Genomic DNA, 20,064 nt, shown 5'->3' with positions numbered 1-20,064 from the left:
AAACCATGCCCATCCTCCTGTCCTACATCAAGGGTTTACTTACAGTAGGCACCAATAGTGCTAAGGTTGTGGGGAGACAGGTAAGCGAGGAGCAAAGTAAATGTCAGAATAACTGACATAGAAGTCATAAAACTTACTGGTTTAGATATTTACGAGTGACAAGCTAACCTGTCTCCTAACAACCTTAGCACCTAATTCTACCGTGTTGTTTCGTATTGGAAAATGTTTTCCGATACGAAAAAACATGGTAGAATTAGGTGCTAAGGTTGTGAGGAGACAGGTAAGCGAGGAGCAAAGTAAATTACCTAAGTCTTTCCATCAAAATCAGGCCACCACACCCATTGCACTGGCTTTATAATCTACTGGGCCACCTTCCTATATCATCATGAGCTCTCTGAATGTCAGGATAAGATACCCCTATCTCATCACACCATGTCCCACCACCCACCCACACCTCCCATCCCTCTCCCCTTCATTACAAGATGGTGGTCGATTCAGTAAACTTAGACGATGGTGCAAGCATACCTCATCGGCTGCGTCCTGAGAGCGGTTTTCAAACTGTCCATCACCTTTGTCCTCGTTTCAACCTCATCATCCTCCTCCGCGATAATCACAAGCTACATCAAAAAAGGGAAAACAAAAAAAACAAAAACATAAAAGAGAGAAAACGGATGACGGGAAGACTAAATGAGTAGGCAGAGAAGATGAAATGGAGCAGATTAAAATCATCCAATATTACAAAGAGAAACATTCCAGTCTGCAGTTCTGCAGAGAGGATGGAGTTTATGATTATTAGGATATAGGATATCCATGATAACATCCACTATCAGAAGATCTAGCATCTTATTTTAAATGGTGGTGGGGGGGGGGGGGGAGGATGAAAAGTAAACTTCCAAACAAAGTCATGTTTTCTTGGCTGCTTTGGTACAGCCAAATTTCCTGCAGACGAGACACAAACGACATAGTTGACTTTACTCCCACACTTATCTAAATCGACTCCCCAACAGGTTCTTTCTTATCAGAGCCTCGCCAAACTGTACACAGATAGATAGACCTGTTTAGATCTATAGATATAGATATATCTCTATAGATATATATCTCTATAGATATATTTATACATCTTGTTCGTCGGTACTTCCTCTGGTCCATTCTTGTTATGACAACGGAGGAAGTCAATTAAGCAGCCTATAATCTATAATTGTATTGAACTAACATATGTTAGATTCCATGCACAGCAGCAGTCTTCACTTCCTGCCATCATGTTAAGCATAACTTAGGGTTCAAAGATAATAGATCAGCAGCTTTCACGGACAGACCATAATTATTGTTAGTGAAAACAAAATTAAACGCCAGACCAAAAGAGTACATTATATACTGTTACTAATTGGTGAAGCCAAATCAATATCATTGTGAAATCAAACCCGGAAATTTTATGAAGCATTTTAGCAATCACGAATCCTAGCTTAAAGTTCCTGACCATCCAAACAACAAATTTTAATCTTTTAAGTTGCCTCTCATTTCCAAATGTGCTCCCAGCACAAATTCGGTCCAGTTTGGTCTTAATGCCTTCTTCATGGATTCCTTGCATCGTCCTCTGAAAATCCCCCTTCTTTATATGTCCCACTTAAGTATATATGTCCCCTTGTATCAACTGTATGTCCCCCCTTGCGTACACCTTTATATTTCTTTTGTAGGCATCTCTAATGCAGTACTTTCAGCTGTGTGCTAAACTCTACTCATTCAGAGAAAAGAAATTTGTTCCACTAAAAAAGAAACAATAGATGGACTAAAACAAAAGAATGGTGTTGCTTTCTCTATCACTGAGGCTATGACTGATTTTATTTCAACTTTACACTCTCTGCACATCAAAATAGTTTCAAATTCAACTGTATTCAGGTAATAGGGAAGAAATTCGGTGACATCTCTATGTTCCGACGTCTCTATGTTCCGACGTCTCTATGTTCCGACGTCTCTATGTTCCGACAAATTGTTTGGACTCTTAATTTTTTTGACCAAATTTTAGTCGGACCCCATTTGTGACCCAATTTTTTTTCGGACCCCATTTTTTTGGACCAAACTTTTTTGGGACCCAATTTTTTGGGACCCATATTTTTTTGTGCAAAATTTTTACCAACATGTTTTCGGACCAAATTTTATTCTGACCAATGTTTTTTGGGACCCAATTATTTTGGACCAAAATTTTTCGGACCCAAATTTTTTTGGGACCCAACTTTTGGACCAACATGATTTCTGACCAATTTTTTCCCTGACCCCTAATTAGGTCCCAAAAAAATGTGTCCCAAAAATTAAGTCCGAAAAAATGGGTCCCCACAAATTGGGTCCACAAAAATTGGGTCCACAAAAAAATTTGGGTGAACAAAAATTGGGTCCGAAAAAATTTTGGTCCAAAAAATTAGTCCAAACAATTTGTCGGAACATAGAGACGTCGGAACATAGAGACGTCGGAACATAGAGACGTCGGAACATAGAGACGTCGGAACATAGAGACGTCGGAACATAGAGACGTCGGAACATAGAGACGTCGGAACATAGAGATGTAACCAGAAATTCTAATATCCCAGTGCTTCATCTCAATGGTTCAAAGAGTACACTGTTAACCTTGTTTGTATTGTTCGTGTGTGTGTGTATGTGTGTGTGTGTTTGTAACAGCAGTCATATATACTTACAGTCATCATTGACTTCAGTCGGTCCAGGTATGGGTCTGGCCAAAACCCCGAACTTGGATCGTCTTGTTCCTGTAAATTATAAAATAATGAAAAGAGAAATTGAGTTTTTTAATTCCGTTTTAATGATAATGAATAAAAAGTCTGTTTGCTCCCCAATCAAGAGCTTACATAAAAGCTTTTGACTGATCATCAAAAAAAGCCTGAACATGTAGCAAAATCTTTTTATATTAATACAGAGACATTTTTGCTAAAAGATTTAGAACTTTAATTGACTTAGCAAAATCATTGTGCACCAAAGAATTTTGTGATGCAAGTATATCGTAAACAGCTTACCATGACCATCATTGAATAATTTTCCTGTGACTCCCTGTTACAGTATACATGACACTTACGGTAGGGCCCATGACAATGGGGGGGGAATAGGGAAGGGAGACATGACCCCACTTAATTTTGGTCTGACTCCTGCCTACCTCTTGCCTACCCTTTCCCCATACCCCCTCCCCCCCCCCAATCAGGTCTGTGTAAGATACTGTATATCATTGGTTAATGTGGTCATCTTCTGTATATATGTATATATATACATATATATATACATCTAGATACATATATACAATCTAGTTGTTACTATGAAAACACCTCTGACAGATGCCAAAGAACAGGTTTTGTACGTCAAATCACATAACAAACTGACAGGATAGCTTCCAGCATGTACTACTGTAACTAAGGTTACATCCAAAATATTCAATACCAAAAGGTTACAAGAAACTCTGCAGTTATAACTCTAATCTTTTGTAAATTGCTCAGAAAATCCTCTTGAGCCTATCATAAATAAGTCAGTTTACATAGGTATTTCTGAGCCAATCTACACAGCCACAGCCCTCTGGTCATAAAAGCAATATTTCTTATATTACCACAACAAAGCAGTCTATTGAAATGTACCTGAATGAGAGATTGATTTAAGAACAACCACTGTTTTTGTTAGGCAGGTCAAATGCTAAATTTTGACACCTTCTTATGGCTGTTTTTCCTGTGCATGATGTCATATTTTCAAAAATAGCTTTCACATTGAACTACCTGAAAAGGAAGACTGTTTTTTTTTTAAGGATATTTGCCTCATTAAATGTGAAGATAATATTTGAAGACAGGTAATGGAGCAAGGTGATATGATATCACACTTACAGGAAGGAAGTGAGGGATGTATCTAGCATGCCCTATAATGTATTAACCATACAAAGAACACAGTAGGAGAAAACCAAGTAAAGGGAGAAAGAATTAGTGAAAATCAAAATATTTCATATCAGTGGACCTCACACATAATTGTCATTTCCAATTAATCATATCACACAACCATGTAAATTTTGATATTTTCATTTAAATGCTTTTCATTTTATTCAATTATCCTTAACAATGTACTTCCTTAGCTTCAGTTTCAAACAATGAAGTTCAAGCAGAAATTATGAAAATTCTCTTCTTTATTATCTTTGTTTGTGATTCGTAACGATAGAGTTTCACACACTGATGTACACAATTCCGGAAAGCTGAGACACGGTGTGGGCGTAACTTTGGCAAACCAATGGTTGAGATTGGAGGTCGAGATGAAATTTATACATGTATATATTCATATGTTGAATCCTTGAAGATCTGAAAAACAGATTGTGACTCTATTGTGATCTTAAATTAAGAGCAAGGCTACTGTATACATGCAAGTAACAACCTAACCTGCCTGACAGAAACTTTTTCAAAAGAAATTTAATATAAATTATCCATAAGAAATTTCTCACAGTATCTTACAGGTTAAGCTTTAAATCCTCTTGGGATATTGTGGTAAACAATGGAATTTGATATAACTGACTAAGGGCATAATTATAAGCACACCGCCTCCCTTCCCCCTCCCTCTTCCCCTTCCCTTTCCCCTCACCCTGCCCAATCAGATAGAATAGAATTATATATTTCTATGTATGGCCTTCCCCTTCCCCTCACCCTCACCCTCCCCCACCCAATCAGATAGAATAGCATTACATATTTCTATGTACGTCCTCTGATACATGTTACAGCATACTGTATGATACCCTTAACATACCATGTAATTTATGTTCCCTGTCCTTGTAATTTGCATGACAGGATTGGAAAATTATTGCATGGCAGTACAGAGAATACATTTACTGCAAGGACATTTATCCACAGTTTACTGTATTCAAAGTTCAAAACAAACCAGGAAGAAAAAATGCCAGCCCTGTTTGATCTTTGTCAAGTATGACTCCCTGTGGGCCAGCAAATAACAGGCATTATAACAAGATTTGACAACAAGCAGAATCCAACTTGACAGGAAAAAAATGCTTTTATTTTTCATCAAATCTTCTTAAATTGCCTCAAATTTGTTGACAAAGGTATGCAAGGATGTCTAAGGTCATTTGGAGGTCAGACAATTAGTCTTTCATAAAGGGCAGGCTTATTGGGGCATTCAAGTTTTCTATCATCCAATAAATCTGTTTCACAAAAACTGGGAGGTTGTTTTTGCTGCATCTGGTGTCCAACTCTCTATTGTTTATGATCAATCATGTTCATCCTGTCTGATATTCAATTGAAATGTTCAAGGATGTTTTTCATTTAATCCAAAGTTTGTACATTGAAGTCACATAGCACAAAACTTTAATCTTAAGGTTGAACATGTATTGAAATCACATAGCACAAAACCTTAATATAAAAAGTTTGAAACTTTGGAATCACATATTACAAAACCTTAAAATGCATAGTTGGAGGCGTGAAAAAAAAATCTTTTTCTTTGGCTAATACTAAAATATTTTAGAACACAAACAATTCTGTGGTTGACGTTTAGTCAAAAGAGAGAGTGATTTAGAGAAATTTGATGTCAAAGTTAGCAATTCTCACAGTCCAGAAACGCGACGTCAATCTGCGGAGTGTAACCCAAATTTGAGGATTTAGATCTCAGGTTCAGATCCTGGGTGCGAGAGCTCTCAACCGGATATCTGGTATCAAGACAACTCTGGGGGTGTTAGTGCCACTATTTGAGGGATGTATGTAGCAAGCAAGTTCCAACTTTTTATTGCTAACTGTTGCATTTCATGGCAGTGCTGTAGTCTCTAGCACATATTAAATAATGCATACTACAGCAATAAAGTCTTCCTAGTGTTGGTAACAATAGCAACCAAACAGTAAAATAAAAATACACACATAGTTCATATATATATTTATTGATTGTAAGCCTCACTCCCCCACATTGCATGTTCCAGAACTTTCCTTCGTTGACAAAACAAAAGGAGAAATCTCCCATAAACAAGCAATAAATCAGAGTTATTTTCGGTGAACCCAACACTATCAGCCAGGGAATCTCTTTCATTTCAACCATCGTTTGGGCATAAATTATGGGCACATTCACCAGTTTCCTTCACAAGTGGCTGTCATGTGCTTGAACTTTTTTTGACAGGTATGCACCAATATAACTGATGACTGTTACTGACATGTTAAACTGGGATGTATCATGTACATACTGTTTGATTCGAGGGTTACCACTTGATTCAAAACAGGCAATTTCACATTACATTTACTTCTTCATCAATAAATGTTGTTCAATCGTTTAAAGTGAATTTCTCTCCAGTGATGAGGAAACATTGGCACTTTACATCACGTTACCGGAAAATTATTTAATATATTTCAAATACTTGATCTCCCTTTAAAAGAGGTTTCAATGTAAGCTCACAAGTATTATCCCTTTATCATGCTAACATGTTGTAAACAATATGACACAGATAAGCATATTAAATAATAAACTCCCCCTCCCCCCCCCTCCCACGAAACAAAAGTGTTTTTGACAAATAAATCAGACAATTAAATTTTAGTAAACCTGGATCAGAAATGTATGCGATACTTCATCCTTGATCATGCTGCCCTCCACTCCAATCTACTCCCATCGTCTGCCCACTCCCCTATCTCTCCTTCCCCAACCCAACCTCTCCTTGTACCTCTTCTTGTTCTACCATCCTCTCCTTAACCTCTCCCACCCCCCCCCCTCCTACAAACTTTCAGTACTCCATACACTGTACCTATATAAGCCACTTCCATGTTGCCAATTGATAACCTTCAAACTGTCTTGTATCTCTCATCTCTCATCTCCCATCCCTATATATTCACTCTCCCTCCTCTCCTCTTCCTCTCATCATCCTTCCTGTCCCTATACCCACTCCACCACCCACTCTCTCCACCTCCTACTGTACCCCTCCTCCAAACTTTCATCACTGACTGGACTTAGGAACATCTATACACAGTACAGTATATGCCTACAGTAATTTAGCCACTTTATGGTGCCAAACACAACCTTCAAACTGCCATGTTACCTTGCAACTATCATTAAGGCCCAAATCTTGAACTTCTCCAAACACTCTGATGACCTTGGTTAACCTCTTTCAAGCCCCAAGAGGAACGGTATGTGAATTGCCCAATCTTACCAAACCTCTCAGCAGGTGTAAAATAACTTTTTTTTTTCATAGTAGCCCACAAACATGCATGTCAGATATGAGTTTTCAATAGCAGGTGCAGATGAAAAGATGATTGACTGATTCACATTGGGGACACAGGACACAGGTTTCTATATTAATGCTAGTACTATACTATACTAGTACTATTGTATAGTAAATTATCACACTCATGACGAGGTACTTTTGGGCCAAAATTTAGGCTCATTCAATGTGATTGAGCAAATGAAAATTTCAAACAAAGACGTCCAGGCTATTTTTGGGCCAAAAGTTAGGTTCGTGCAATGTGATTGAGCAAATGAATATTCCCAACAAAGACGTCCAGGCTATTTTTGTACCAATATAAAATATAATATATGTGTATAGGACGTATGCTCAGTTAAGCTTTTCAGCCGCTCTTAATGATATTCAAAACAGTGTACATTAGCCTAAACAGTGAAACAATTTTGAATTTTCACTGGACTCTAGTATAGTGCAAGGCAAGCAACTAATGACTCAAAGAGAGGGGGGGATGGGGGCTTATGGAATGTGTCCTTCAAACAGTTTACTCTGCTGCAGGAACATGGCATTTACATAATGTTACTAGGCATGGTAAATTACATACTGTAGCCCAGAATATAGCATTTTGCAGTTATGCATGTAGAAGTCAATACTGGCACATGTGTGCATCTGATAAATGTTTTCACATCGACTAAAACAATAACAAAGAACCAACAGTGTTTTTGCCTTTTTGTTTTTAATATTTCTTCATCCACTGCAACTCTGCAAATGGGCCAAAACATTGGGCAAAAAGTATATCACCATGGTTGTGTGATTACTTACTACACAAATGTCCCCAAAAAACATGAAGAGTTACAGTAGGTATTGGTTATTTCATGTTGTAATGGAATAAAGGTTTTAATAACATAGCGACATTTCTCTGATGATTATGAATATCTGCACAGATACCAATGTTGCAGTAAAGACTAAACTAATGCCCATAGATTTAACCCCTCCCCTACAAACACAGTAATTACATGACACAGCTCTTGTATGGCTTGTCATGTTCACAAGATTACTGTACAGTTGCAGACAGTTTACCAGTGTTCATTGCTCATTAATATTATCAATTACACCCTTGTTTTTATCCTTAGGATTAATTGCTTGACAAGTAACATACCAGTTGACTTTTGGGAGAAGGTGACCTTCTGCTTTTGCTTGTTCTCTGTCTACACTGACTCTATAAATCCCCTAAAATCTAACCTACTAAAACCCTGAAACGTTCCCATGTAATACCCCTCTGGCTATGTGACCCGGTTTGGAATAAATGATTGACAAGTTCCTATAAATACCAGATTGTTTGGAAATCCTATCAGCAGCCAATTCTTTTAAACTTTAAAAGGAAATACCCACGTAACAGTAGGCGTGAATGGATTACAAACCGTCCTTTTTCCATCAAGTCTCACTGTAAATTATTCTTATCAGGTATAAAGAGAGTCCTACCGTACAAAGACACTTTAATTTATACCACAATGGTATTACTATTTACTTGCAAAATATACAATATCTTTTGTGAACCTACTGCTCCTATGTCAATTAAATATACACAGAGAGAATAATTATCATTTTTGATCATTTGATGCTATTGCTCTATCTTCACATTGTACAGTATTTCTCACTTACAGGCAATATAAAACCCACTGAAGAAAATTACCACAGTTAACTTCTGTTTTATCTTTGCTATATAGTTTTTTTCTATAAAATGTCCATGGGGAAAAAAAATTCACATGTCAATAGAGCACTTATTATTGTGCAATGGTTGTAATAAATTTATACCATTTAAGCAATGGTTTTGTTCAACAACCATCCCATCAATACTTGTATCAAGGGCTTATCTCTACACTTGTAGCATTTCCCCCCCCCCCCCTCCAAAAAGAAGATTTTGATATTGTTACTCCCTGGTTTGGGTATTAGCTGTCTCGACTCTTCTATTGCACTTTCCCATCTCCTTATAATAGCCTTTGAACTAGTACCATTTAGAACTAGCTACAATAACACCCTCCTCCTGGTTTACTCGCGGCCTACCGTCGCCGTCGACTAACAACTTGGCCTTCCCCCATTTCCTTCCCGATCTACCACTAAAATTATCATCATCACTATAATGCAGATCTATACTTGAATAAGGAAGAATTTACTTTAAAAGTTACCAAATGAAGTGTAACATGTATTTCTGTGATTCCTCTAATGTTCCAGTTGTTCTACAGGTCTACTGTAAACCCCTGATATAAAGTTGTTGCCAAACCATTAAATGAGCACAAACTGATGCACATGCAGCATACATGTACATGCGCATTGCAGATTTGCAGGGACTTCTGCTTTTTATGTATTACACGGTAGCTTTCAACTCATGTTGTGCATGAACCTCCTTTCATCTCACTCATGTGCACCTCTTAGCAATGTTTACAACTTGTAGGTCATGTCTAAACAGTATACATGTAACATACACAATGCCAAAAACCTCTGTATTATAGTAGTTCTACTGGTTTTAGCACAAACATGCTATTCCGGGACAGTTTGGATATACTTGAAATTGCATCTGCCTATTCATAGCACAAAGTACCAGTAAAAGTCACATCATTTAAAGATATATTGTAAACAATTCCTTTCCATATTTAACCATACGGAGGAGCGTTTCGGCTATGGTGCAGTGATCGACTAACACACGATATGACTGGTGGTAGTACAACTAAGTACTGTTGCTACTGCCATGTGCAATAACAATCCTGTACACATGCATGCAGCAGAGATTACTGCACAAAACTCTCTCAATTAAACCCTCCCGTTTACTACTATAACAGAGACAGAGAGAGAAGGAGGAATGACTGAATGAATGAATGAATGGAACTGTGAGTCACTCGTTTACTATCTACAATACTTCCATTGAAGCTGTTTCTGTCAGACCCTGCTATTCGCAGAGCCTCAACTTATTACAGAGGACCTGACAGTCTTGATTAAGTCATTAAAATTCTGAAATAAGCTCACAGTTCAAATTGCAGTCTCTGGAGCAGAACCAGTTTAAAGAGGACATATCTAGATACAGAGGTGGAAATGTGTGTCTGCACGGTTTGACAATTTTCAGTTTTATTTACATGTGCTCTATATATCTCAAGATGAACCCTTGATCTGCTAGACAAAGAGGTATTAATTCCTCGGACGATTTCCGAGAATGATCAGAAATGATTTTGGCTTCACTAGTGGATACCCCCTAAATTCATTGGTATGGGTAGTTACATAAAGTATGATGTAAGTAGTTATCTGTCTCCTAACAATAAAGGAAGAGGGTGATGACCTTAATGAGGATCCTTGGGGGAGGGGGGACAGAAGGGGGCACAGTGCAAGAATGTTACCCGTTCTTTAGATAGGGTAGATCCAAGTGCGTATCCATAGAAGACCGGTAAGAGTGGAATTAAGTCAATCTTGTCTAGATTCATAACTCACAAAATCCCTGAAAACAATTCTATCATGAAAAACCATAAGCAATAATTTGATTAGTAGCAGTACCATGATAAATGCCACAACAAAAGTTGCGATAAGACAGGAAATATAAATAAAGCCCTAACTTCCACAACAAAGTCTAAAAATAGCATCAATGCAAGTTTAATACAAACACGTATCAAGCACAGTAGCTAGAAGGTCTTTAATCTTGCATGTCTTATTATAAGTAATCAAATATCAGAGTGTGGCATCAATTTTTAACTCTTTGACATTGTCAGGGAAGCATATCATTTCCTCCTCGAGAAGTCTCCAGCATTAAACAGACACTGTACTCACGGTAGTTCTCATGAAACGGTGCATTATTTGGGTCTGTAACCATCGGCAACACCGTCCACGGACTATTAATCAATTATCTTTGCGGAGATGATAGCTAATGTTATTAACTTATCTGGAGCAATGCATTCCACAATGCTTAGTAAGGGAGTATATATATTCATAACCAGTAGGAATAACAGTATCTATGTAATGATAGTCTGTTCAAGCTAGATTAAACTCATTTCTAACAATAACCAGATATGTCAGCACAAATTCTATTCAAATACTTAATTTGTCTTTGTAATTTAAATTCTGTGTTATATTCTTACTGCACTTTCCAGCATTGCAAAGGACATGTGCAAGCTTTCCAATGTTTATGAGAAACTTTCCAAGTTTAAGGAGCTCTGACAAATTTAACTCCAACATGCACTTGACAAATAGTGTCGCAATGGTCTTGGAATTGCATCGAGTTGCATCGATACTGGCATAAAAATCAAATGTAGCAACCAAACTGGAAACAGACAAGTTGAATGATATCTCTCGGAGGTTTCTACTTGTAAGCAAACAATCACTGTGGACGATAAAAAATTGAAGAACAGGTTGCAAAAGAAGGGGGAGGGCCAAGGGGAAATGTTACCGTAGTTCTAGTTTGATGGTGGAAGTATAGCATTAATTAGTAAAGGAGAGTGTTCGGGTGATCATGTTCAAACATGTTAGTTTAAGTGTACAAAGCATGAATTTATTACCTCCCACACTCCCCAGTATACTGTGTATGGACTATATATACTGTACACGATGGGTAGGCCTCAAATTTGATACCTTCCATTGGGACCTCGTTCCTCCACACTGACCCAAACCAAAGGGACACATCACAGCTTAGTGATGATGTTGGTCACACAAAACACGTTTTGCTGACATGCATTACCATGAAGCAAAATTTGCTCGGCATCATGTATTTGACAACCATCGGGGTTTATATATATCCATTCCAAACATTCATATCTAGTCCTTTATATAATATGCTCAGTTACTAGAATATGATCAGGTATGAAAGAGATGATTGATAAAAGATGATTCATTTGAACTTCCTAGCCTCCCTCACCAGGACACCAGTTATTCAACTTTTACCATGTAAACATCATCAAACATGTTTAAGACTTAAGGTAATAATACCACACTGAGTCCTGACCTGACCTTACACCACCAAACCCAACTTTTTATTGGTATCAATTTGCAAAATGTTCTATTAATCTTTCTGAGTCACTCTGCTGATACTGAAGAAATAACAGTGATATACTGAAAGTAGATGGTTCACCTCTTCTGCCCCTTCGGCCACCCCCCAGTTCTTAAAGAAATTTCATACAATGAAAGGGCCAGAAGAAAAACTGTTCAATAGTCTTGTATATGATTTCAAACACATTTAAATCCAATTACAGATCTGTTTTCAATGAAGCCAAATATATCTGACAAGTTGTGAGCTTCATATGCCTTTATTTGGGGAATTATTTGGAAATTATTTAATATGGTAGTTTTCTTAGTCATACCATACTATGTAAATACCAGTTATAACCTCACTTGGTTTTCAGATGACTTTTCACAGTTTTGCTCACCATCTTTAAAAGCCCAAAATGCAAAAAACTTGAAATCTTTGTATGGAAATAATTTACTCTCACATGGTCCTTGTTGCTCTGGTCATTTGCAATACTAACAAGGGAAAGTCATTCTTAATGACAATATTTATGAGAAATTCATGTAATATACAAAGTGTAAAGCTCTCCCCCCCCCCCCCCTTCTATCTGAAGTGTAAAGGTGCATCACTCAGTGAGATGTAACTGAGCACCACACTGACCAAGTCGTGTAATACCTTTCTCCTTGTTTTCTTCAGATGCCCAAGTACCTTACATTTTAACTTCAATGTTCGAGTATTATACCATCAGCTTACAAGTAGCAAAGTGGAGAAGACAGCTACAAATGCTACAAACTACTGAAGAGGGAAGCCAGGAATTCTGCACATGATGCAATCTCACCGTTTGTCCTAATTACAGATCTCACCGAGTTGCCCGATGTGTGGTTACAATTTTATTGAGTGTTAATGACATTTAGTACCACACAGATGATATTGAAGTTCGTCAAGGGGTGATCTCATTAATTAACTTACATTGCTCTTTTTCACTATCGTTGAGGTTTTCATGTTATCGAGAGGAAGCAGTTCAGGCTGATACGGCCTCTCATTACTCTGATGAAGATTGATACACGCAGCAGTCGTCAATCTTGAAATATGCCAAGAGCACTTTCACACCAAGCTAAAGCGTTGCTATGGTGATTCTGTGAGGTGTGCTAAAGCTTACAGCAGCCCTATCAAGCAGATGTGTCTGATCTGACAAATTAACTACAAGAACTTTACTTCCATCAATCACGCAGTGCTCATATTTTTTATGTTATTTTCATTTCTAATAGACTGAATTGAACATTTATTTCATGCAGCTGAATCCTACGGTAGCTGCTAAAATATGCATCTCACATGTTTGAAACTTAGGAAGCTCCAAACACGTTTTGTTGCCTCTGAAGATAAGAACAACCTTAAACCTTGATCTTATAATATTTAATAAGATTTTTGCCAAATGCATAATAACAACTACTTGTGACCCAAAACTTGCTCGATTCATGGAATCCTACGGTTACAGCAAAATAGGTAAAACCATTTCATATTTCTAGATATATATTACAACTCTGCTGAAATTAACAGAGAGTTGCATTCAACTTTTCCCAGGATCAAACAGAAGAATCACTGAATGAGAACAGTTTTCGAATCAATGGGCTCTCTTTGAATTTATTTACTGCTTTATAATGGGCATCTGTTTTTCATGAGTTCTACTCTCTACGAAGGTTCCTAAAGATGAGAGCTACCAAGACATTTCCCCCCTAATTGACAGGCACCCCGCAAGTACAAACATCTTGGAAGGTACCACATGATCTTGAGCCAGAATGAAAGGAATGGTATTGATTGCTGGCTTCAATGGCTAGAATGTTTGCTTGTGTCCAGTTCAATGATTTCAGAACTGGAGGAACAATTAATCAACTGTGTAAGCACGGTTGAAGAATACTACTGGTTGTACTGTAACAAGCAAACCGTAACAGTATACAATGTCGGTATACAACAGTACACAATGACTAACAACAACAACAACTGTATGAATGGATTCTAACAGTGCAGCTCTGTAGATCTATGTCATGACGAAAAAATGTCAAACTTGTGGTGAGCAAAGCAAAATCGAAATGATAAGGAATTTGTAACAGCTTAATAAGCCCAAACTACTAATTACCCAGGTTGGCTAATTATCTAAACATCAAAGATGGTGCATAGGACAAGTTGATACATAAACAAACCCCTAATCGGATGGTGTCAATGATGTGGACACCATATATTTTCACTTTCAACATTATATGCCTTCCTCCCCCCTTATCACCACCTATGGCATGCCCATTTCACATCATTCTAAGGGATACCACTATGACCCACAGGATACCCTACAGTAGTGTCTTATATGGGAGCTGATGCTAGTGCCTTCTTAAAATCGTGTTGCCCCTGGAGTATACCCTACTATGTTTTGTTAGGGTGTGTGTAATGTTATTTATCTATTTGGAGTTCACTCAAATGAACTGTAAACCAGAGTTGTAATTAGTCTGTGTATCAACTAATAATGCAGTAACAACACAAAGATGATTCTAATAAAGAATTTAAACTACCCTTCTCACTTCTCCCTATCCCTTGCCTGCCCCCCCCTCCTCCCCACCCTACTTGGAATTGCTAAAATGTATGATGTTATAGGGTGTGCGGCTTTGGGTGATGCAGCATATTGTGCACCACTAAGTCATTTCAAAGTATTCCAAAGATGAACAGCAGTCCATCCAGTTATAGAAACAATTTTTTAATTTAATTCCCCTACTTTTGTCAATTATTGCTAAAAATATCAGGTGAAAGTCCAAGGGAATCCAAATTAGAACATCCCCATTGCAAATTGTACACTCTTTGTATGAAACATTGGACACTACCCTGAACATGTAAGCTCATCCAGACCAGCTGTCATTGTCATCACAATGTTATACATACTGGATAGCCTAATGACAATGAGTGGAGGACCAACAGGGGACTGCAGAGTGGTATTACATACCCCCTATACCACGTAAAGCTATCCATAACCAATACACAACTACCACACAAGATGTACCTCCTATGCTAAATATGAACTTACAGTGAGTCGCTGGGGATAAAATATATCTTATCCTTCACATGGGGATATGAAGGGTGGATGAACATAGAGCACACATGTGTACCACCATGTGTATGAACCTGTCTGTATGACTTTCTATGAAGGCTTGTCACAAACAGAATGTTTGATGTAATGCAATGTTCCAGCAATATCATCATGGTAACAGAATAAACTACTGTGTGTAACTTCCTGGTTCTTTGTTTCTGAAGCCAGTCTCTATCCAGAGATCACTGAAGTAGTTTTGATGTTCCAAGGAGCTGTCATCAGAAACAGGTTTGTTAAAGAGAACACATCATCAGTTCAATTTGGCCTCAAAAATAAAATGCAAGCAAAGATGACTCCACCTACCCTCCTCTTGCTACAGTAAATCTGCCACTTCTTCTCTGGAGGGAGACTGTACATCCGTTGTCTGTGTTGTTCTGGTAAATCTAACTCCGCCTAAATCAAAAATAAAAGCAAAATTTATAAAGTTGGCAAATACCTTTAATAATGACTTTTTCAGGCAGTAAAGTGAGAATTGCTCGACAAATGATATCCCAGATATATTATAGCCAGCCAGTGGATTCTCTTTCTTCTGAAATTTTATTGTAAAACATGACAATCACTTCTGATTATGTTTGCAGTAATTCCTACTTGGCATAGAGAACCTCTCAGAGACTAGCAGGGATTGTACATAGTGATGTGTACTTACTTCAGAAAATTCACTTTTCAGGAATTTTCAGGAATTCAATTTTGCAATGCAGTAATTCAGTACTTTGGGTTTAGACATTGGGTTTAGTTGTACGGTAGTCTGTACATTACATGTATCCCAGAAATCAGATCTCTTTTATTCTGACTTGCTTACGTAGGTGTCAAACAGGTTTCTGTAATTTATTCACAACTTTCCAGTAGCCCATTGTATTAACCTTGGTATTCCATGTCTCTATCTATTGTAGCAATTTGTACTTCAGTGACTTCTTTGATGCATTCAACATCTCAATAAATCTCAAAATTAAAATCTTAGTTAAGACAGACTTCTTATCTGCACATCCCCTTCCATTTCCTCCCATCTTTTGACCTTCCTCAAAACCTACTGGATAACTTCCCCTTGCAGGGTGAAAACCCTTTAGTGCTAGTGATTGTTCAAAAGAAGAGTGCAACACACTCAGGTCTTAGGTGTAACCATTCTGAAAGTAATACCATGATAACATAAAGTAAAACTTTGATATAATTTTGAATAGCTCAGTGGGTTACTGCACTGTTTACAAAAGGTCTAGTTTGAACTGACTATTACTGACCAGCAGTGTCTTATACAAATATTAATCAAATGTGATAATGAGTCACTTTGAGAATTTGGCATGAAAGTGATAATTTCAATGTGCTTGAGAATTTGTATGAAATCATCTGACCAACTCCTTTTCATATCATAGTGTTGGTTAACGAGGACCATTCAGTCCATGGATGGGGAAAATCAAATCTGAACAGGTTGTGAAATTATAGATGAACACAAAATAGAGAATGACTTAAGGGTTGAACTTTTGGGTAATACTAGTTTCGTTATATTGCTTTAGACTTTAGTTGTGGTCAGGTGGGTAAGGCAGTGGACTTGTGATCTAAGGCTTACAGGTTCAAGCCATGGCCAGATCATTACGTTGTGTCCTTGGGCAAGGCATTTTATCTCCATTGCCTCTCTTCACCCAGGTGTATAAATGGGGACCTGTGAGATGAATTGTCAGTTGGGCGATGTTTAGCTGCTGCCATGTGGAGGGATTGTCTCTTTGCTTGACTGGTTATCGTTAACCAGGGTAATATTGTTATGCGCCTTGAGCACTGTTATCCGTGGATATTTCTGCGCTTTATAAATCCTCAATAGCATTGTTATTATTATTATTATTGATTGTAGTAATAACTTTGGCAGATCTTTACCGAAAGTTCCTTGAAGATCACATGCTGTTCTCATGCACTTGTTAGTTCCACTTAGACTGCAAACATTAGGAACTGGGTTTAAATTTCAGGATCCATGACATAGGGTGGAAACCAATGCTCTAGAAGCTAATATCAGGTGTGTTGGCTTATCCATTCTTTATAAAGCAGGGTTACATGAGTTTCAGGGTTAAAAGTGTATCTTACATTATTACAATGGATATCCATCAATGCCATATCACACCAGGCAAATCCCATGGTAACCCTGCAGTTTTCTTTTTCAAAAGACCACAAAAAGAAGTTATACTTAAAAGGTAAAAACAGCCTACAGTGTGATGGTTATTCAATATTAACGAGTCCTTATCACTCATTAAATGCTTGCTTTGTTTCTGTGGAAGCATGCTTGCAACAAGCACTATGAAGACATTCTTTGTACAAACTAGAATCTCATTGCTTGATATTTAGTAATATCGTCTTCCTTTTCCTTGAGAGCTACTGACCTTACCCACAATTCTTGACAAGTCATATTGATAGGGGGTGGGTGATGAAGGACTTGATGCCAGAAATAAATGAATGCAATAATACATACGACAAGCTCTTCAAATTTGGCGTCCAGTTCATCGATTGGAGGCATGGGCTCCTCGGCGATCACCTGGTGGAGCTTGTCCATGTTGATCTGGATTTCGGGGGTGTCATCACCCCCGAAACAGGCACAGATGCCTCCCCGTTTACGTGGCATAATGATGGCTGACCACCTAACGCTTCTGTTCCATGTACTTGTCTTCTCACTGGTGGCTATGGATTCCTCCTGTAGAAATGAAGAAAAACAATGGTTAGGTTTGACAAGTTTTTCAAACCCAGGTGTCATTTAATATGTTCATCACTTTCAAAACAGAATTGGGAACATAGTGAAGAAAGTGGGAAACATAGTGGGGAAACAAAGTGTTAATGGTGGCAAAGTAAGCATTTGATGTCACCATAGGTGTAAAATCTATATTTGTTTCCTTACAACCAAAACTAACTTTGAGGCTATCCAATGGATGAGAGAGTTTACAAGGACTCTGTTTTGTCTTCTGTTACAGGATCCATATGCAGGGATGCCAGGGAAGATGGCTCTAGCCCTTTCCCCTCCCCTTCCAGAAATAATTTGTGCACATAGATGCCACATGTGATCAATTTCAACACCACACAAGTTTCATCTGAAAACTTCCCCTCCCCCACCCCCAACCCTTTGCCAGAGTCCTTGCACAGTACGCCAATGAGAGACAGACTACTTTGCTACTCGGAGAACCTCAAAAGATCCAGACAAAGTGTAAACTAAGCAATCAGTTCTGATTGATCATGATTCATACTGATATTAAAGATTGTACCCAAGTAGTACTTGTATGTTAAAGCAAGTAACCAACAAGAAATTGAGCATAGATATGATGTTACATACCAACAAAATTCCACTGGACGGTTTGGAAATTAAAGTAACTGTCACGACAAAAACATAGTTTTAGTTAACTAACATACCCTGCTAATATGAATATGTAATATCCAATGGAAACAAAAAATGATTGCAGAATCCAGTACAACACTTGATAAACTTTTTCCACAAGATTCTTCGGAAGGCCGTCTGGGTTTACTCTGGAAGTCTGGAATTAGTGGCCAATGTTTAATACCCACTGCTTCCTTTAAAGCTATAAAGATAACTCTGTTCACATTCAATACAGATTAGCATGCTTGTACAAGGACAACACTATCCCCCCCCCCCCCTTGCCTGCATTAGTAGACCTTTAACCTGACCAATCATATCCACCGAGACAAGGAGAAATACTGTGTGCATCTCTACTTCATACCGAAACATTTTAATCATTTCTTGGAAAAAAGACCATCACTGATGGATATTTGCTTTTTTATCTGAGTCACTACTAAGAAAGAAAGATTATCCCAACTGAGTATTGATTTATATTATTATCTGTTCACTTCACTTTGCATTTCAAGAAATGTCCTACAAGCTTAGTAATACAAGGAAACAGCAAGGGAACATCCCACTTATTATTTGTGACATTTTTTGTCAGTGGACATTTGAATTTTATACTTGTCGGCTTGAGTGAGTGAATCATTATTGATCTTGTCAAAGTCAGAGAATGCCTATTCACTTTTACACAGCAGAGAGAGTTTAAATACAAGACTGGTCATTGCATCTACATTATATCTATAGAGATTACAGCATTATCAAGTAGGGCCAATATCACAATAGGGTACCTCCCACAACCTCCAACCCACAAGCTCTCCTTAACAAATAATAGACTTAACAAATAATAGACTTATAAAGTGGAAGAGATTTGTCCTTCCATTGTCATTGTCAGCAGGTGAATTCCTCTGAAACTATTCTATTCACAACAGAATCCCAGGTCAGAATAACTGTATTGACCTTCTTTCTTTCCTTTTTTTTTCTCCTTTTTTTGCATCATGTCATGAAAGTTCCTTAAACATTTTGATGTTTGTCATCTTTCTGACTGTTCAATATGAAACAGCCATGTTTAGAAGATAATGTCAATTTAATGAGTATTTCTGCAGACAGCAGTCCTTGTCTTTTCAAATCTGGCTTTACATGGTAAACTTTAGTTCCTTATAGACAACATTGCTAAAATTCTTGATGGGATTAAGTTTGCTCGAGCAAAGAATGTCTGATTAAAGTAAGGCCATTACAATTTCTTTTGCTTGGTAAGAATGACAATTGCAAGAAAAGGTTCCTAATAGAAATTAAATTTGTGTTTAGTCCACTGAGCTTGATAATTATTCAACCTTTAGTGGAGGACTCCAATTGTTTTTTTCTTTTTTCTTTTCTTGAAAGAGATATAACTCAATGGCACACCTGTGGTAGGTCTTCCTTATAAAACACACACCGAAAAATATCACCTAACATGGGAAAGGAAT

The 20,064-nt window shown here is 37.7% G+C and overlaps 1 protein-coding gene across 7 annotated transcripts in view; it reads right to left on the bottom strand.

Moving 5' to 3' along the window:
- The window catches only part of LOC139971903 (disheveled-associated activator of morphogenesis 1-like), an 81,463-nt gene that overhangs the window by 33,606 nt on the left and 27,793 nt on the right, over positions 1-20,064 (bottom strand). For 6 of the 7 annotated variants that reach the window (XM_071978737.1, XM_071978739.1, XM_071978735.1 and 3 more), the window contains exons 2-5: positions 17,729-17,947; positions 15,586-15,675; positions 2,688-2,756; positions 526-617 (exon numbers count right to left, since the gene is read on the bottom strand). In XM_071978737.1, the coding sequence (XP_071834838.1) occupies positions 526-617; positions 2,688-2,756; positions 15,586-15,675; positions 17,729-17,878 (401 nt within the window). In that variant the 5' untranslated portion in view covers positions 17,879-17,947. Of the gene's footprint in view, positions 1-525; positions 618-2,687; positions 2,757-15,585; positions 15,676-17,728; positions 17,948-18,654; positions 18,780-20,064 lie in introns of those variants that run through there. The other variant, XM_071978741.1, reaches the window with a different exon arrangement.

This window comes from Apostichopus japonicus, chromosome 8 (assembly GCF_037975245.1).
Source record: "Apostichopus japonicus isolate 1M-3 chromosome 8, ASM3797524v1, whole genome shotgun sequence".
NCBI classification, from domain to species: domain Eukaryota; kingdom Metazoa; phylum Echinodermata; class Holothuroidea; order Aspidochirotida; family Stichopodidae; genus Apostichopus; species Apostichopus japonicus.
The sequence above is the reverse complement of the archived record's forward strand: the minus strand, read 5'-3'. Positions and strand labels throughout refer to the sequence as shown.